This window comes from Oryza glaberrima, chromosome 2 (assembly GCF_000147395.1).
Source record: "Oryza glaberrima chromosome 2, OglaRS2, whole genome shotgun sequence".
NCBI lineage: Eukaryota > Viridiplantae > Streptophyta > Magnoliopsida > Poales > Poaceae > Oryza > Oryza glaberrima.
The window spans coordinates 1,238,078-1,257,867 of NC_068327.1; the positions used below are offsets into that span (position 1 = coordinate 1,238,078).

Sequence of the window (19,790 nt, forward strand, 5' to 3'; positions counted from 1 at the left end):
TACTACTACTACTAAAAAGTAGAGGAAATATTTGTAAAAAAAAAGGTTTTACTATACTACTTGTAATAGTTTTTAGGCCTAAAAATTTTTAAATTATGGACCGTTAGATCACATCAAGATTCGTGAAGATTAGATGATAAAAATTTACGCAAAGAGCGTGGGAGCAAGGAGTCAAACCTACGACCTTCCGTTTACGACTGAACAGAGCTAACCGACTGGTTTAGTTAGAATGAGCGTAACTCATAACTACATTATAATTCAAGATATAAAAATTTATATATGTTTTTTAATAATTATATATGTGTTATATTATAGTGATAGTGAAATTATATTATAATATATATTATAGTTGGATAGGTTGTATTTAGATCCAGGTGTAAAAAATTTTGACGTGCCACATCGGATATACGGACACACATTTAAAGTATTAAACGTAGACTAACAATGAAACAAATTACCGCCTGTAAAACTGCGAGACAAATTTATTAGGTACAATTTTGTATTTGCACCCACTTTCATCTCCAATATGATTTTACCCCTACTTTTTGGGGTTTTCGTTTTTGCCCCCACTTTTTTTAACTGGAAGAGGCGTTTACCCCTACTTTGGATGGAAGTTAGTGGGACTGGGTATATGGCAGTAAAAAATAGAGAAATAAATGAAATAATTTTTTTTGAATTTGTGTTTTACTTTTTTACCCCTAGCACTAGTCTAACAGAGAATCGATTCTTTCCCACAATCTCGCTGCTTCTCTCGATTCTACAGGCGGCGACAGCAGCTAGGGCGCAGCTCCTCCCGTTGGCGGCGGCGAGTGGCGGCCAGGCGGTGGCGGCTAGGGCCCAGCTCCTCCCGTCGGCGGCAGCGAGCGGCGGCGATGGGGGCACGGGAGAAACGAAGCTCCCCTGGTAGACATGGTGCGTCGCGAGGAGACGTCGTCACCGTCGTCGTCGCTGCCGAGCTCCCTACCGGCGGCCACCACCTTGCCCCTCTTGAGGTTGTAAATCCTGTACCGATGGGAGAGGGTATAAATGTCCTATTTAACATCGTTAACTCCATCATCCAAAACAGGGGCAAAAGCCTCTTCCGGTTCAAAAAAAAAAAGTGGGGGTAAAAATGAAAACCCTAAAATGTAAGAGCAAAATCAATATTAGAGTTGATAGTGGGTGAAAAACGAAATTGTCCCAAATTATTAAGCCTAAATAATCTATCATTAGCAAATATTTACTATAGCACCACATATCAAATCATGGAGCAATTATACTTACAAGATTTGGCTCGCAATTTACATGTAATCTGTGTAATTAGTTTTTTTATCTATATTTAATACTCTATGATATGATAGAGTAAAAATGTTTTTTTCCTTGGGAGCTAAACATGGCCTTAGATTTGAAAGTTTCTTTTCTTAAAAGAAAAAAGCCTCTTGGCCTCTTGGGCGACAGTGGAGGAGGCGAAGCTCCGGCGGCCGAGGTGCTCCGGCGACGGCGAGTTCCAGTTCCAGGTGATGGTCTCTCCCCAATCCCCATGTTCTCGGTTGATTTCCGGCTCTTCGTCCTCATCCTCCCTCACTCACATGGCTACCTTGTGCTATTAGGGTTTCGTAGCAAGCAAAATCAGGAGGGCCATGTCGTCGTCGTCTCTGCTGCGCTCGTCGGGCGCCGTCGTCCGTCGCGCTCTCTCCGCTGCCTCCTCCTCCTCGGGACATCAACACGGGCGCCCTTCCTTCCGCCGTGCCATCTCAGCGGCAGCCACCGCGTCCGCCCGCCGCGGCCTTGCGCCGCCCCCAACCCTGCCGTGCCGCAACCTCACAGCGTATTCTTCCTGTGCGACACATAGCAGTAATAAAAAGGTGATGCCTTCCATCCACCACAGTTTCTATTTATTTTTTTCCCCCGGGGTAAGGTTCTAGTTCAAGTTGTCACTGAATTTCTGCGTGAAGGTTGACAGGATTTTGATCAGATCGACAGGGAGGGGATTATTATATATACTCTAGAAATGTAAGGTTTTTTTTTGTGTGTGTATTTATGTTTGCTCTAGAACTTATAGCATCGACATATATCAGGAATCAGACTGACTCGATCGCTCGCCAAAATAAATTGAGTTTTTAGTTTGGTGTGATGTCGGGTCCCAACCAAACATGAACCGCGGTCTGTTGTTCTACACGTATCGATGCATGTAGGCCTAACTTAGGAGAAGAATTGATTAAATAATAAGTGTAAAAAGTGAACATTTGTCAATGACTAATTAAGTATTACATTACATATTATAAAGTTTGGAAAATGAATTTACCAAATTATTTCAACAAATGCGGATGAAGAAAGTTTTTTGGTTGCAAAAAAATACTGTTTAATAACTTGGGAAGCGTGCTCGTGCAAATCGAGGGAGTTAGTGGCGGAGAACTTTTCCAAACCTAGGGCTCAATTAGCCTACAGCTCGGGCGCCCGACGATTTGGAGAAAAATCGGGCGCTGACGTCATGCTGACGTCAACGGCCGATCACGTGCAAAAACTACTTAAACTGATTTTTCTCTTAAATTACTTATCCAAATCATGATCCGATTGCACCATTAAATTCGTTGCAATTAAATCTTCAAAACAAGACCACACATGGATATATTCCAATGACAATTTTTTTAGCTTATTATTGAATTATTTTTAAATGTTGCACGATGTTCCACCAGGTATATCGGAATTGTTTCACTAAGTAGATCAAAAATGTTTCACTCGTTTAAATTTGGTGTTGTTTCACCTTATATAAAAATAATGTTTCAGCAAATAGCGAAAGATTGTTTCAGTTCACTGCAACATTTGATCCATACATAGTGAAACATTATAAGTGCACTAGGTGAAACATTTTTTGGTGGAAAAAAAAAATAAAACGAATTCCCTTAATAGAGAGTTTCCAAAATATGTGGGTTTTTTTTGTTGCAATGGAATATTTCGGTTCACTGCAACATTAGATCTATATATAGTGAAACACTGTGAGTATACTAGGTGAAACATTTTTGGTGGAACAAAAAATAAACCAAATTCCCTTAATAGAGGGTTTTCAAAATATGTGGTTGATTTGTTACAGGTGGGGGCAGGTATTGTGGTGGGGCCAGTGACATCACCGTGCGCGCGGGGGCGGGGGCGGGGGCGGGGGCGGGGGGAGCGACCGATTTTTCCTCTCCGGGCCCGGTCGCCCGACGGCCATCATTTCCCAATTTTACCTTTAATCTTCTAGGTTTTGAAGTTTTAAAATAAAAATTCAATGAATATTTAGGAGCAGAGTAGCTGCAGCCCTAGCTGCCCTACTCCCGTCTGCCAACCATCCAAGTCAAATGGGGCTTTGCTAGTCCTCATGTTATGGGATAAGATGACAATTTCAGTAGTTGCTACTTGCTCATGTCTAGATACAGGACATTTGGTTAATTGGTTACCTTGCTAGTCCTTTTTCTTTTGTTTGCTTTAAGGGATATATAGTTTGCATCTAGGACTAGTCGTTCATAAACATTGTCAGCAGAGAGATATTTCTCACAGTAACAGGAGGTCAGGTCGTGGAGAAGTTACAATAGAGATGATGTGTTCCAAGTTGTGAACCTTGCCATTCTAGCATGACGTCACAACAGAGATCATGTGCCCATTTTATTTCAGAAACATGTTTACTTCTTCTATTTAACATGCAGGGTATGCCTAATTGTCTAGTTTGATAGTAATGCTGTTGCTTTCATGAATCCTCCACCAGAGTATAACGGTTCAATTCCCAGAGCCATATTTATAAATAATTAAATTTCGTTTATAGAAGGCAGATTGCAGTTGATGACTGTGAATTCTCAACCATTGTTGTTTGTTGTGAAGGACGACAAGACTGATCTGAAGCTAAAAAAACACCTTCAAGAACTGGAGCAAATGCTTGACCAAATTGTCAGTGAACATGTGAAGCTGCACAGATTAGTGCACAGCTCTGACCGTGGCTATTTTGAGAGGTATTTTATTCGCTCATCAAGAATGCATATATACCTACACTGCTTATTCATTCATAACAAGTATGTGCATATCTGTGCAGGCTTTTGAGCGAACATGGGTGGCCCAAATGCAAACCTCGTGATGTTTTTGTTTGGAGATGTAGGCTTACAACTATTTTTGTTGCATCTGTCATGATCGGTTACATGTTGCCTGAAATAGGATATCCGTCGTAAAATGCTGTGAAGGAACACCCTACATAGTTGTTTGCAGTCGTGCAGATGTACAGGCGATGGACACTTCTCGCTATCTACAGTAGTACCTAAGACATGTAAATGTGATGCACTTTTCAAATCTTTCTACTCCCTCCGTCTCATTTTAAGTGCAACCATAAGTTTCTACGTCCAACTTTAATCGTCCGTCTTATGTGAATTTATTTTATAATTAGTAAGTTGTGCTATAAACACCTCCGAAAAATAAGCAAGTTGTGCTACTCACATTATGGAAGAACTTGGTTGCTATATACATCTCATCTCAAACTATAAACATATTTTTTATTTGTATACAAGAGATTAATTTTGAGATGAAAATACTATAGTACCCCTCAAAAAATAAATAAGGGATATGTATTCGAACAAGATTCGAACGAGATGTTTGATGGGACAAGTAGTATTGTAAATACTGCTATAAATCATCCTATTTTGAAGCAAAGATTAAACTATTAAAGTTCTTATATTTTATTTAAAACAGAGGAAGAGGAAGTATTTTTATCCTATCTAACCAAACAAACAAGTAGCCCAACCTAATATGTAACCGCCCACAATGATGCAACCCATTAGGTAGGGTAACCCTACAATATATGCTATCTTGACTTTTGGTTGAGATTCATCTTATTCACATATTCTTTAAACGAAAAATATATAAGCCAGGCTTTAAAAACATTTAGTGATCAGTCAATTCACAATAAATATATAATGTTTTAAATAAAATGAATAGTTAAACATGTTAAATAAAAAAAAACTACCAACGATGTTAAAACGGAAGGGGTACCTTGCTGCCTCCCGGGTGCGATAGTCCAGCCGCATCGGCATCTACAAACGCGGCGGTCGAGGCGAAGAAGCTCCTGGCGACGACCTTGCTCCGGTGAGTTCCCGGTGACATATGTATTCGATTGATTTCCCGTTCTTCTTCCCCCATGCATCCTCCTCCTTCACATGACGGCCACATCCTGCTGCTGTTAGGACGAAGGATCGGAGATGCCGTCTCTGCTGCGCCTGCGCCCGTCGGCTGTTCTTCGCACTCTTTCCGCGCCCCCGTATTCTTCCTCTGCGACACATAGCAGTAAAAGGGTGAAGCCTTTCCATGCATCCACTCGCTCCTAATTTCCAGTTAAAATTGTTGTCACCTAATTTATGCGTGAAGGAAAGGCTGGCTGGATTTTGATCAGATGGAGAGGAAAGCCTCTAGCATAAACTTATTTTTTGATGCATCTTTTTTTTTGACGCGATTATTGATGCATCTTTACATTGTTAATTTGTTATTAGTAATGTATACTCCCTCCATACTCATAAAGGAAATCGTTTGGGACAATGTTTAAGTCAAACCTTGGGAATATAAATCATGAATAACTCTCGAGTTGTTAAGTTTGAAAATATAAAAATTATATGAATAGATTTGTTTTGAAAAATACTTTCATAAAAGTATATATATATCACTTTTCAATAAATATTTATAGAAAAAAGAAGTTAAAGTTGTGTTTTGGAGACCGTGTCGCTGTCCTAAACAACTTTCTTTACGAGGTACTTGCTTTATATTGATGTTTTGTCTTGGTAACTGAGACTCAGTGCGTCTTACAAGTGTTAATTAAGGCTATTTTGGTAATCTGGAATCAAGATTGAAGTGATTGAATAGAGTTCAGTTTTCCTGGATGAAATTATTACAGTGTAGGCCTATGTAACACGTCAACAAAACTTAGTGCAGCAGGATATTGAGGCATAGCTGGGATATTTTTTTGACGCAAATAACTGGGATATCTCGACACTGGAGAATTTATTGGGTACATGAATTCTTACTTACGAGTTAGGAACGACCAGTCCTGACGTACCTTCTGTCATCGAAAAGGAAAAAAAAATATTTGCTCAAATAATTCTGCTCTAGTCTAACCATCTCTCCCCTAGCCCTCCGATGGCAGTCACTCCATTGAGTATTATGGTCCATAACTGGAACATAGTAGTGGTTACCTGACATCCTGATAAGGAACATGGCCAGCCAGTTTGAGTAGATCAAATATTCAAATGCAAGCGTACAATTTTGGGTGTGTTTAGTTCACGCCAAAATTAGAAGTTTGGGTTGTGTTTAGTTCACACTGAAGTTTGGAAGTTTGATTGAAATTGATACGATGTGATAGAAAAATTGTGTGTGTATGAAAAGTTTGATGTGATGGAAAGTTGGAAGTTTGGAAAAAAACTTTGTAACTAAACAGGGCCTTGATTGAAATTGGAACGATGTGACGGCAAAGTTGGAAGTTTGTGTGTAGAAAAGTTTTGATGTGATGGAAAAGTTGAAAGTTCGAAGAAAAAGTTGGGAACTAAACCAAGCCTTTGTGAACCTTTTCTAAGTACAAGGAATTCCATGTTTAAATTAAGGGAAAATGCATGTTTTACAAGGAATTCTCTTTGGCTATTTTGGCGGTCCTTCTGTTCAGTGACACAGTTATTTCTCTTGCTTGTAGTTCATTACCCCATGATTTCCACTTTTTCTATATTAGGTAAATGGTGATGAAAGATTCTATGAGAAGAAGCAACAAATGGATCCATATTGAAATTATACTACACTTGCTCTATTGTTTTTGCTACCATTACTTAACATGTCTTGTTAAGCCTGAATCCCCTAGTTGGTGTTGAACATTTCAGCTGAATATCATGAATGAAAATTATTTAACTAGTAACTATTGTGGTGTTATGCAGGTGAATGAGCCACTTGATATAGACCTTGCGTTGGACAAAGTATTTATTATATGTGGGGGCATTAGAATGTAAGAATTCATCCCTAATCCATTTATATGCACTCTTAACAACATCATCAACAAATCCTTATACATTCTTCTAATACTATTGAATGTATAGTCTTGCTGCAGAGAGCAAGCCACGGAGTCTGTCTGCCCAGTGGGCATTGGGTGTCAGTCATATTCTTGTTGTTGGGGCGATTGCAAAGGCTTTAAACATTGGAGATCGAGACTCAGCCATTTGATAATATAATAGGTATTGTTATTATTCCTCTCTTTCACATTATACGACACTTTGGGTTTTCAATAGATTCATGTATATGTCTAAATTCATATGAATGCTAGTGAATGTAGATAAGGATGGATAGGCTAAAACGTCTTATAATATAAAACGGAGGGAGTACTGGATTGCCTTTTCAATATAATCTTTTAGTACTAGCTTATATACTAAAATTTTTCTGCATCTTATAAGAAATATTATGGCACACATAATAACATTGATCGATGGCCTTAATTTGTTTACCCATGCAGACAATAGCCGACCTGTCAGAGGGTGGAAATGCTTCGGTGAGCAGACGTGGCGCACTACTAATATGATGGATTTACAGCAATGACCGAAACTTTTTTGCTTTGCTTGTGTTTGGAGAATAAAATCTTACCTTTGGACTTTGGTCATGTGGTGTCCTCTTAGAAAGTATAAGGGGTGAGCTGGGAAAAGGGAGAAGGGGTTAGGAGATCTTGGGTTACCAAGGAGAAACTTCAACACATTTACTTAAGTTCTTATGAAATCCAGAAGAGAAAGGAAGAGTATTATGAGTAGTGGTAAACTTAAGATCCTTCAAGCCAGGAGTACGATATTACACCTCCGGGTAGCCCGAACCTTTACAATTCTTTGTGTTCATCTATTATTACACTCCAATGGGGCTCGAACTCCTCACTCATATGCGACTAGCTCCCCAACTGAACTGACGGAAAGGGTCCCATTGGATCCCCACCATCGAGGTCCATACCCTAACAATATTTGTCTCGAAGTTTATGACATAATAACTTGCACTATAGTATGTAGACAATGTACATGACCTAATGGCACCACATGCGATCGGACGAAGCAGTGACGATGTTCGCACGCCTGGTTGCGTCCATTCCTCTTATTCTTCCTCGGTTTAGGGCTTCAGACCGAGCAGGCAGAGGAAGAGCGAGCACATGACATCGGCGTCCAGTGGCATAACGACAATGATGGTGGCGCCTCGACGCATTCCCGAACACGATACGATGGAGGAAGGTGGCAGCCAGCATGGGGATTGAGGGAAGAGTTGGGAACGCCAACGGCAAGAACTCAGTTCGATAGGAAAGAGAACTCCGGAGTGGCTTGATTTGAGGTAGGAGAGAAGGGGGAAATGGGGCAAAATGAAGTCGCCGGAGTGGGGAGATGCTGGTGGCGAGATACGCTCTAGGGGAGGAGGATATGGTTTCAGCAGTGCCGCGATGACGGCGGCGGCGACGTGCACATGACGCGCCCTCCAGAAGTAAGGAGGCGGTTGGCTTGGCTAGGCCTCGGCTTAGTTGGGCCACGGCCTGGCTGGGCCATGTGAGGGAGAGAAGGCCAGAACGGCCCACACAGCAAGGGGATGGAATCAACGCAGGAGGGAAATGACCGGTTGGAAAGATTTCGGTTCAAAAGAAATAGAAGATTTTTTAGGGGATTATTTTAATATAATCTAAAAGAGATGTAGTTAAAACAAAGAGAGATGTAATTCAAAAGAATTTGTTTGTTGACTATTTGGGAATTGGAGATAAATTTTAACAAGTAGTTCATGGACTCTATGCATGTGGGGGTTTTTGGTTTATTTTTGAAAATGGATGTTTAAAGGGATTTTTATTTTGGGGTATTGGTTTAAAGGAGGAGTATTTGAATAAAGGAACGTGTAGTCAATGGACTCTATGCATGTGCGGTTTTTGGTTTATTTTTGGAATGGAAGTTTAAAGGGACTTTTATTTTGGGGTATTGGTTCAAAGGAGGAGTATTTGAATAAAGGGATAATATTTGAATTTGCAGGAGCGAGAGTGTTTGGTAGGAAAACTTTAGAATATCATTGGAGGTGAAAATTATGGAATTTAGATGAAAAAGGGTGATGGCTAAAAGAATAGGTTTTAGCTAATAAAAATAATAAATAGGGATGTTTATAAAATTGGGGAGAGACTTGAACACAAGTATACAGAGATGTCTGGCTTTAGAATATTTATGAGAATGGGACTTGGTGAGTTTGGAAGAAAGAATGGTTAAGGAATGAATGGTATATCGAGAAAATTTTTATATGTGGCATATCGAATTGGAGCTTCTTCTGAATTGGAGTAAACAAAAAAGGATTTGAATTGATGGATTTACGAAGAGTCGGCCAATAATTTGTTTGGGGAGTTTTACGTGGAAATCTATAGGATTCCGAGGAATTTGGGTAATAGGAATTTAAAAGGAAATACATGCGCTAATAAAATAGGGTTTTAGTAAAAATAAATTGAAAGGTTTATATAACTAAAAGGAAATTAAACGGGGTAAATTACCAAATCCTCGACTATTAAATTATTTATTTAGTTTAGACGAGGCAACTTTTCTAGTATGGCGAATATATATACAAATTATTTTCGGTGAGGAATAGGTATATCAAATTACGGGGTAAGATATATAGATTATTTCACATGTGATGTAAAGTCACAAATATATAGATATAACAACAATGAAAAGGGGATTTATGGGCCAGGCCGAATCACGGCACACATTTTGGCCCAACAGTATAGCTGGAAGCCATATGGCGGCGAGGTGCCGAGGTGAGGAAGCGAAGCTCGATTGCGACTTTGTTGCGAGGTCTACCATGGCGGCGATGCGTCGTTTGGCTGCTGCTTCCCTGACGCCGCCGCGGATCCCTCGTCTTCTCCGTTTCCGACCCCCCTATCGAGCGCCCCCTGCTTTCTTGACGTGGAGTACTCCTCATCGTCGTCCTCGTCCCCACGCCGCCGATCCCACGCCCATCTATCTGCCGGTACATCGATCCGCCCCCTCGTGAATGCCTGCCATGGCGACGATGCGAACCCTAGCTAGCTTTGTTTCTTAATTATTTGTTGAGGATTTTAATTTTATCGCAGGCTATTGAAAAGATTGAGAAGATGAAGACGGTTTCTTCTCTGACCAAGGATGCCTTGAAGGTTCTTCAAGAGGCTGGGGACAAGGCCAAGACGCATCTCAGGATCATGCACGACCAGTACATTGAGGAGTACGTACTAACTGTTTCTACTTTATCCATTACATCTTGTTTTACTCCAGCAATCAGTACTGACCATCCGCATCAATATATCAATAACTTTGAGTTATCGTGAAAGTACTACTCCGTTTTTAATAGATGACTTTATTTTTTATCACACGTTTGATCATTCGTTTATTAAAATATAATTCATCTATCTATTTTTGATAGTCATATTTCATCTTGGCACACAGACCAATAAACATGGTACTAGTCATTCCTCGTAAACAAGCGATTCATTAATATTTACATTTCTCGATGCCCATGTAGCCAATCTTATGTGGAAGAATGGAGAGTCACGCATTAAATCCGAGAAAGTCATTAAGATGATAGGTTGTTGGATTGAAATATGACTATCAAAAATAAATTTTTCAGATTTAGAAATATGACTATGAAAAGTAGATAGAGGGAGTATATATAATTATAATTTATTTTATTGTGAGTTGTTTTATCACTTAAAATACTTTAAGCATGATTTGTTTCTTATATATTTATATAATTTTTGAATAAGATGAATGGTCAAACATATGTTTAAAAGTCAATAGCGTCATCTATTAAAAAACGGAGGAAGTAAGTTTATTATTAAAATTACAGAGTTAAAAAAAACACAATACTGTAAGTGTCATGGAACATTTGACAGTACCCAAAAAAAAAACAATAATTCTGTGAGACATAAGGGAGGAGTGTAAACATGGTAACTGTTACCGAAATCTACTCTGTGAAAACTAGCGAAGATAACATAATTTCACCTTTTTATATCTTATAGTACTAATTTAGTTGCTAGAACAACAGTAGGAAATTTGTTTCAGAGTTCTTGTGTAGGGTTAAAACTCTCAGTGGGCAATGGTATGTTACGTAATTGTTGGAAATACTGAATGCTTATATACTGCCTACTTTTAAGCATCTGCATGAGCAGATTGAAACAATTATGAATTGTAGCATTTGCAGGATTTTGACCATTTTTGTCTTACCAAAACTTACTTAAATATGTTTTTAGCTATTTAAACAATTTGGGATGTAATTCTCATTCTCTAGCCGATAAAATAATTTGAGATGTTGCCTTGCAGGGTTCCAATAATGGAAGGACTTATGCAAAATGGCTGGCTACATTTTGTGTGTTACATTGTTCCTGTTTCTCTGCCTTCTTTTGTTCTGGTTGTCGGTACTAGAGTTGTCAACATAATCAACGAACGTTCTCATTCTCATTTGGAGGAAGGCATAAAGATTCCATTTCAGGACTTGGAAAACAAGTAACTATATATATCTTGGTGTGTTTTGTACTTCTGTATACTGATAAGAATGATCTGTTAGTATTAAAAAGAACTTTTTGAATGCATTCTCATATGTGTTGTTGGCGTGTATGCAACCTATATTAGTTATGCATGGCAGACCCATATGTTTATTTACATTTTCTTAATTAGGTGTGGCATTTAGTTTTATTGATAATTGTTCGACAAATTAAACTTAAAAACTGGTATCGTAGTTTTTTTTTTTTGAACTTTTGCAATCATATGTACTCATTTTGGGTGTGAAGAAGTAACAAGTCGTTACCACTTTTGCACCCTTCCTTTTAGCAGCTTCCTGTTAATGTCAGAAGCTTCCTGTTATTGTCAGAAAAGCAGTGATCCTATCTTGCAGCCAAAAACTCCAACTAGCATAGCAGCTTTCTCCTCCTCGAAATATATAAGTGATAATTCTCCTCCTCATAATTTGTAAGTGATAATTCTCCTTCTCATGTGTTGTAGCATTTTGATATCTGCAATAATAAAGTCTTGAGGGTAAAAAGTTCCCTTCCAATTGCCTTCACATCATCTGCAAATGCCCATGATATAAGCTTCATTAATGATAGCTTGCAATAGCGCAGCACCCAGGACAAAGAGCAAAGGTGCCAAATGATCACCTTGCCCAACTCCTCTTTTACAATGAAAATTCTTGCCTAGGATGCTATATTCATCAAGACTGAGGAGTAGGTGACGAGAAAACCATTTTAATCCAAACATCATTAAACCCCACGGCTTGCATTAGTTGGAGAATGGTTTCCTGTTCAATTGTATTAGAGATATAAATAGTTGTACAAATATCTACTCCCGTGACCTATAAGTTGCAACGGGTGATTTATAAATAGTTATACAAATATCTACTCCCGTGACCTGTAAGTTGCAACGGGTGATTTAGGATATAAAAGCAAAACTAAACTTTCTAGCATGGCTAGTTGATTAAAGCATATAATTACATCTGCAATACTTTGTGTTAGAATTAATATCCACATAATATTCTCATTTCATTATAGGATTTTTATCAAGATAATTATCAACGACCCAAGAAACAGGATCTCCTAGACAGTTGGTGCACACCATGAAAGTGCCACATGTCACTTTATCTAGCTCATGATCCCCATTCAGGATTACAATTGGAGTGGCATATGACCCATGTCGGAGCAAGAGGGACGCACCCCGAGGGATGAATCCTTGGGTCCATAACCTTGCCCCATTTATATTTGAGGGGACAATTATCTACCGAGGGGAAGCATGGAAGACTGTGGCAACTACAACACCTCTTCATGGATTGCACAATTTTGTGGCAAATCTAGGAAGGTTTGCTCACCTGGCTGAATTGTGATCAAGCATGGATGGCATAAAATCCTGACAAATCACTTGATTGGTGGGAAGCAACACGGGGAGAAAAGCAAAGGACAAATGCAATATGATCATGCCTTATGCTTATTGCGTGGGAGGTTTGGTGCTGGAGGAATAGAAGAGTCTTCAGAAATTAGGAGTTGCTTGTGCGCCTCTCATGAAAGAGACTTTGCAATCGATAACAACAAATTGTCATAGGAAAAAATTTCACCCTAAAACAAAACATATTTATATAAAAAACTTTAACAACAAGTGCTCACTCGGAACATAGCATTTTTACATTTCACAAGATATAACTTTTGCATTAAAGTCTCTATAATAAAGAAGGCTTAAAAACAACTATAAAAAAATCTACAAAAAAACTTTAATACTAATACTTTCTATTGTAAATAATATTCTATCAATTGGCTATAACAAATCATCTTCCTCAACTGCGCGTGACAATAACATTTGTCCCTCGTCACTCCTTCGTGCTGACATAGGTGACTTGAGGAAGCTCGGAGTGCTTGGCCTCGACGACACCGATGCCGACGCCTTCTTGCCGCCCGTACTACTGCCACCCATAGACAACGTCCTCGTTACATTCTTGATGTTCTTGGGCGGAGGCCTCACCACCGGCGACTCCCCTGTGCCCTGACCCAGCATCCTTCTCTGATCCTGCAACAACAATGTAAGTATACCTTTTGCCCCCAAAATATAATTTGAACCGATAAGATAGCTATATTTTGGACAGAGGGAGTAACAATCTTTGCACTCTACTAAAATATGCATATGCAACTAGTAGTACCCTTTGTCTCTTTCTCTCCTGCTCTTTCTCCTTCCTTGTATTGTTGTACTCCTCCAGCATGTCCAGGAGACCATCCTACATTTGGACCATCTCCTTTGTCAGTCTGGTCAAATTCCCATCAGGTAAAGAACGTCCATGGGAGCAACATTCACTTACACCATCGTACTCAAATTTGGCACCCCTCTCCTTCTCCCAAGCAAATACCTTTGTGATCAAGGCCTCTGCCATTGCTGCACCCTCATCAAGTTCAATGATCAATATTCTCAATTTCCATTATAAGAGACATGAAAAAAAAAAGAATAGCTAAAGAACATGATCAATCACCTGGCATTTTGCTGACCAAGGCACGCGCTTTCTCGGCACGCTTCAGCACAAGATGAGTCCCTTTGCCCACATTGTATCTGTTCTCATTCTGAATATGCAAACCACATTTGTAAGTTTTAGAGGTGTAGATGCTGATATGGCATCCTTTAAGAGCAGAGAAAAATTCAGAAGTCACACTCTGTTGTACTCCTCAAGCCAAGATTCCTCTTCTAGTGCAGCCTGCCATTTCTCCATCTTCTCAAGAACATCCTTCCTGCTGAACTCCTCATCTTTGGCCTCAGAGATCTGCACTTCCAGCCGCTCCAGGATTAGAGACCGTTTGGCATCTGCAAAACAGTGTGTCATACATACTCTGAAGTCTGAACAATACAATAAATATATTCTACAGAGGCAGTACAGTCTTGCATCGCATACTACTGATAATGCTTCAAATCTTTTTGTTTTTTCATGTGCTTATGCCTTCAGATGCATCACTAGAAACACTGTGCATTTGTTACCACTGCAGCTGCACAGAAACTAGGGCTCCCAGCCAATTATTACCACTGTCGATGGCGTCGAACATCATCATCGCATCGTCTTCGTTCTCGACGGGTACATGCGCTCGCCGTCGTATCTCATTGAGCTCATCATACTTCTTCAGTACAAGGTCTTTCATCCTGCACTCCTTGAGCCTCTCCAGCCTCACCACCTCTGCTTCCACCTGCATGATCACACTCTCAGTATCAACAGCTCAACCAAATTCTCACCACCAATCATGACAATGACATGATCTGATCAGCACCAACATTGTTGATGAATTCCATGGAGAGAGCATCCCGTTCGGTGATCTCGTCCTCGGACGCGGCGATGTTGCACGCCACGCTCTGGAACCTCTTCTGCTCCTCCGATGGCGTGTCCATCAGGTTCCACAGATCCAGCATGGTGGCCAAGAGGTCTTGCAGCTGGTTAATTACAGCAAGATGATGAATTGATCATTAATTCTCCATGACTAATCAGTTATTGGGGATGTATAATTCAAGCCAGCCTCACCTTCTGCATCCTGTTCCGTTTGATCTCTCTCAATCTCCCGATCTCGGAAACTAATCTTGCAATTGCATCGTCGCTGATGTCTCCTTCATCATCATGATGAAGGTTGGTCTCTCTGAAATCCATGCCAAGAACCAAGGAGGAGGAATGCAGAGAACCCATCAGCTCTGTCATCTTCCTGACGCGACTATCCTGCCAAAAACAAGAATCATGCCGGTAAACTTGACTGAATTTTTTTTGTGTTCATGCTAGAAACTCAAGACAAGCTGTGTTCTATGCAACCAAAAAAAATATTGTCTGAACCAACCTTCTCCAGCTGCAGATCTTGCAGGTATGCTCTGAGCTCCTCAAGCCGTCTGATGGTGAGGTCGGAGTTGTCCATGGTGAGATGAAGCTGCTTGCTCGGCTTCATCTCCTGCTCGATCCTGTTGATGAGCTCCGTCACCTCCGAGAATTTCCGCCGCCTCTCCTCCCTCCTCCTCCTCATCTCCTCCAGCTCCGGCGTGATCGAGCCGAGCTCCTCCTTGAGGTTCCCTGTGCTCTGATCAATTTGCCCCCAAATCGATCAGATCAAGAAGAAGAAGAAGAGATCGATGGCGATGCACAGGTACCTGCAGCGAGGAGCACGCAATGTGCACGGTGGTGGATGGCTCGCCGATGGTGGCGCAGATGGCGGCGACCTCGGCGACGGAGTCGGCTATCTCCCGTTGCAGCTGTGCCCTGTACTGCTTCACCTGCGCCACCTTCACCCTGTACACGTTGAGGCAATCCTCCTCCAGCGCGTGCAGCATCTCTCGCCGATCCTCCTCCGCTTCCCCGATCTGGTCCCACATCTCCTGCAATGCACCAAACAAATTAATCGACGATTCTCAAGAACCGATCGCATTCGCCATTGCTGACGTCACGGCGTTGGCTTTGCGTACCCCAAGCTCCTGCAGGAGCATCTCGCGGCGAGGCTCCATCTGGAACGGGAAGAGGATGGCTCGCAGCTTCAGTGAAACCATCGGTGTAGAGCTCCGCCGTGCCGCGTCTGCCTCATGCTTAATCTCCTCCTCCTCCTCCCGCGACGGCGGCGGCGGCGATTGAGATCAAGAACGCATCAAGATCACCGAAAGCTCGAGAAACCGACGAAATGCAGCTGTGCTGCATGCACGGATCATGGCCAGAGGAGCGATGATGGTGCGATTGCAGCATCGATCAGGGATTGTTCGGGGGGAGTTTGCAAATGCAGAGAAAAGCGCGGGAGAAAGAGAGGTGAGCAGGAAGAGGAGGGCGCATGCATCGGTTTGAGTGGCCTACAATTAGGGAGAGCCAACAATGGCATAAAAAAAAAGCAAAATGAAATTAAAGCTTGTGCTTGTGTTTAGGCCCCAAATTTGAATGTGGAATTTGGAGAAATATAAAGTGCGAGTCTGGTAGAAAAGTATATGAATATAAACCCGGTTCTTGAAGAAAACATACATGATAAAATTGGAGCCTTATCGTCTACTTGATAGCTTATTGAGCCGCAACCAAAAAGTTAAATTTCAAAATTTATTTTTAGAGTTTTTCTCATTGTAGCCCATTACCCAACATTGCTTTTTAAAAATGTAGATAACAATCAAAGTTGGATACTGATGATCAAAATTTAGATAGGGAATTATCCTCGAAACCGTTAAGTGAAATTGCATGCAACTTTTAGAGTTGATCCAATCAAAATTAATTCTCATGAAACTGACCGTCGACTGCCGTAACTTTTATACATACCTTTAACTATCCGTCTTACTTAAAAAAAATTGTGCAAAACATAAAAAAAGTCATTATTAAAGTATTATTAATAATAAGCTAAGCCACAATAAAATAAATAATAATTATATGCATGCTCTTTAATAAAATGATGATCGAACATATCTTTAAAATGACATCATATATTAAAGATCATAGGGAGTACTTTGCAGTGCCATGCATCCACCAACATCTCATATCGGTGTAGTTTTCATGCCATTATATCTCGTTGAAAGCGTCAAGGGTCTTGGCGGCGATATGTATGACCTGCACTCCATATATGAACACACATATATATCCAAATATATGTCTCCTACAAATTAAGCTTAATTATTATTGCTAATTTTTCTCCACGCGGAGTTGGACTGGAGTCACCATCTATCCTGTAGCTAGGCAAGAACGTCGTTGATAAGGAGAGAGAGAGACAGCGATGGATCGATGGAGATGGAAGAGATGGCCGAGCTGTGTGTTTAGTTCACGCTAAAATTAGAAGTTTGATTTCTCCGTAAAAAAAAATTAGAAGTTTGATTGAAATTGAAATGATGTGATAAAAAAGGTGAAAGTTTGTGCGTAGGAAAGTTTTGATGTGATGAAAAAGTTAGAGGTTTGAATGAAAAAATTAGTAACTAAACCAGGCCTTACACACCAGCGGCGACGTCAGGATGGATTCAGAAGAGATCGAATGCAGTTGCAGGCTTGCAGCGATTGGAAGCTTCGCAGCTTTGATCCATCCAGACTGACTGACCGACTCACTGATGACTTGACCCCCTCCCCTCACCGAGTGAGATCTTTGTGTGTTTCTGTACAACTATACAAAACTCATGGTCAAATAAACACACACGCGCATTCAACTATATACGTACGTACTCAACACACGTACGGGCGCATAATTTGTTCATGATCATTTCGTTGTACTGTTTGACTTATTTGACTCATTTCACATAGAGCTCACCTTTCTTTTACTAGACTATCTTGTACACGCGCGTGCATCTGAATCAAGAGAAAATCTAACAAATGTCATTGACAAGCGTTTAATTTCAAAAAATATCACCGATAAGTGCGAGTTCCATAAAATGTCATCGTACAAGCTTTTTTTTCTCATAAATGCAATCGTCATTAGGGTTCCGTCCGTCCCGTGCTGTTAAATGCACCGTGCCCTATAGCACTTAACGAAGGGTTGCTAACAGAACCCTAACGGCGATAGCATTTTTGGAACAAAGACGCTTGTACAATGATATTTCATGAAACCTACATTTGTCGATAGCATTTCATGAAGTTGGACGCTTATGGACGGCGTTTATTGGATTTTCTCATAAATGAATAGCATGTGAGCTCTACGAGTATTAGCTAAATGTTCGTGCGCTCATAGAAAAAAACTTTGATTTTTTTTTCTCGAGGGTAGGACTTAACTGCTGAAGGATACAAATTTTTCAAGAGAAGCTCCAGCTATAATTTTGTGTTTTTTAATATACTCCCTTAGTTTTTTTTCAATATGTAACACTGTTGATTTTTAATGGACGGTTGACTATTCGTCTTATTCATTTTTTTATAGAAATAAAAATATATGTCATGTTTAAAGAACCTTTAGTAATAAATCAAGTCATAACAAAATAAATAATAATTTGATAAATTATTTAAATAGGATAAATGGTCAAATATATAAAAAAAAGCAACGATGTCATATATTAAAAAAAACCGGTGGTTGTATTTTTTTTACCACTTGTGGGGGTAGTTGCCCCCATTGTGCACCTACATGAAATGTTTGAGGATATGAGGAGTTGTTATTTTGTTAATAATGTTGCGTTGTTATGTTAGACGTGTGGGGGTTTGTTTGTAAAGGCCTAAAGGGGAAGGGGGTTTTTTTTTCCTTGACCTGACCTTATATATGCAACTTGTGAAAAGAAATTATGGGAAAATAATTACTATATAGTAGTAGCTTAAAGCAAAGAGACGTACCTCAACTCTTTCAAGCGCCTCTAGCAAGGAAAGAGCTAGTGGATAAAACAAAGATTATGCAATTTAGCCACGAGGATGAATAGGATAGTGTGATGATGCTTTCTTTCCAGAGAGGACTGCAGTGGAAGCATGGAAACAAAATTAAAAACATGAGAAAGAAAGGTGCACTTAAACCCTTTTGATTTTGTATTGACTCGGTCAGGTCAGCATTTTAAAGATCCTGATGCATGACTGATGAAAGAGTTCTATGCACTTGATATCCCACCTAGCCCCCACTGGTCACAGCACTGGAGAATTTTTCAACTTAATTACTCTCTTTTTGCCTGGTATACATCAATCAATATATCTGAATCCGGAGTTTCATAGGAATTTTCAACTTATGGCCCATTCATGAACCTGAGTTTATGAAAATTATCCAATATTAGAAAGTTGATTAGTGAATTTTAAAAGGTTTTTAAGAAATGATGATGTAAACCTTTTTTTTAAAAAAAATTCATAACCATTTAGGAGTTTGGTAAGCATGTCTGTGATAATCTGATGATACCTACATGGTTGTATGATGTATATTGGACAACCACAAAATAAATCTAAGTACACAACGATGTAAAAAAAATGTAGATCTTTGGTACCAAAAGCCAAAAATATTCTTCAAGGGCTGCCTGATCATTGATCGGTGCATTAGCTTAGGTGTATTTGAGAGGAGTAGAAAAGAGAAGAGTACAAAGATACGTAAAACGAGATGAATCATTAGCATATGATTAATTAAATATTAATTGTTTCAAACTCTAAAAGTGGATAATATGATCTTTAAAATAATGTTTCTGTAATTTTTTTTATAAAATACACGTTGTTTAGCAGTTTAAAAAGCGTGCATGTGAAAAACAAAACTTTTCTACTCTATCCACTCATATCAAACGCAGTTAATATCTTGAACTACAAGAGACTAGTTATCCCTGATGTTCACACATTTTATACTAGTGATTGTAGTGTCGGACGCTATAGAAAATGATATCTATTTTGACCAAGACTGCTTCCAATTAGGAATCTAAATTGTAGTAGCG

General features: G+C 39.8%; 3 protein-coding genes and 1 long non-coding RNA gene across 4 annotated transcripts; 3 read left to right on the forward strand and 1 right to left on the reverse strand.

Annotated features, from left to right (window-relative positions):
* The first annotated feature begins 1,392 nt into the window (after positions 1–1,392).
* LOC127761583 (uncharacterized) lies at positions 1,393–4,386 on the forward strand. Its single transcript, XM_052285893.1, has 4 exons — positions 1,393–1,496; positions 1,590–1,844; positions 3,835–3,962; positions 4,043–4,386. The coding sequence occupies exons 2-4, from the start codon at positions 1,620–1,622 to the stop codon at positions 4,173–4,175; spliced, it is 486 nt and encodes a 161-aa protein (XP_052141853.1). The 5' UTR covers positions 1,393–1,496; positions 1,590–1,619; the 3' UTR covers positions 4,176–4,386.
* A 599-nt stretch (positions 4,387–4,985) lies between these two features.
* Positions 4,986–7,855, forward strand: LOC127764671 (uncharacterized). Its single transcript, XR_008015931.1, has 5 exons — positions 4,986–5,082; positions 5,181–5,288; positions 6,906–6,973; positions 7,065–7,199; positions 7,475–7,855. It is a non-coding gene; the product is annotated as an uncharacterized LOC127764671 (long non-coding RNA).
* A 1,886-nt stretch (positions 7,856–9,741) lies between these two features.
* LOC127764390 (uncharacterized) lies at positions 9,742–11,930 on the forward strand. Its single transcript, XM_052289270.1, has 3 exons — positions 9,742–9,978; positions 10,082–10,209; positions 11,304–11,930. The coding sequence occupies exons 1-3, from the start codon at positions 9,748–9,750 to the stop codon at positions 11,488–11,490; spliced, it is 546 nt and encodes a 181-aa protein (XP_052145230.1). The 5' UTR covers positions 9,742–9,747; the 3' UTR covers positions 11,491–11,930.
* A 1,166-nt stretch (positions 11,931–13,096) lies between these two features.
* On the reverse strand, positions 13,097–16,372 carry LOC127763822 (65-kDa microtubule-associated protein 3-like). Its single transcript, XM_052288618.1, has 11 exons — positions 15,933–16,372; positions 15,621–15,845; positions 15,317–15,550; positions 15,013–15,201; positions 14,769–14,924; positions 14,524–14,683; positions 14,161–14,309; positions 13,984–14,071; positions 13,816–13,889; positions 13,660–13,734; positions 13,097–13,529 (listed from the first exon to the last, which is right to left on the reverse strand). Exons 1-11 carry the CDS (start codon positions 16,011–16,013, stop codon positions 13,281–13,283), a joined length of 1,680 nt encoding a protein of 559 aa, XP_052144578.1. The 5' UTR covers positions 16,014–16,372; the 3' UTR covers positions 13,097–13,280.
* Between the last annotated feature and the right edge of the window lie 3,418 nt (positions 16,373–19,790).

Coding starts and splice junctions, on each gene's coding strand:
- LOC127763822 (XM_052288618.1), bottom strand. CDS start 16,013: ATGGTTTCACTGAAGCTGCGAGCCATCCTCTTCCCGTTCCAGATGGAG. Junction 15,202..15,316: donor AAGATCTGCAGCTGGAGAAG/GTTGGTTCAGAC, acceptor TGTTTTTGGCAG/GATAGTCGCGTCAGGAAGAT. Junction 14,925..15,012: donor AACGGAACAGGATGCAGAAG/GTGAGGCTGGCT, acceptor GTAATTAACCAG/CTGCAAGACCTCTTGGCCAC.
- LOC127761583 (XM_052285893.1), top strand. CDS start 1,620: ATGTCGTCGTCGTCTCTGCTGCGCTCGTCGGGCGCCGTCGTCCGTCGC. Junction 1,845..3,834: donor CACATAGCAGTAATAAAAAG/GTGATGCCTTCC, acceptor TTTGTTGTGAAG/GACGACAAGACTGATCTGAA. Junction 3,963..4,042: donor GACCGTGGCTATTTTGAGAG/GTATTTTATTCG, acceptor ATATCTGTGCAG/GCTTTTGAGCGAACATGGGT.
- LOC127764390 (XM_052289270.1), top strand. CDS start 9,748: ATGGCGGCGAGGTGCCGAGGTGAGGAAGCGAAGCTCGATTGCGACTTT. Junction 9,979..10,081: donor CCACGCCCATCTATCTGCCG/GTACATCGATCC, acceptor ATTTTATCGCAG/GCTATTGAAAAGATTGAGAA. Junction 10,210..11,303: donor CACGACCAGTACATTGAGGA/GTACGTACTAAC, acceptor GTTGCCTTGCAG/GGTTCCAATAATGGAAGGAC.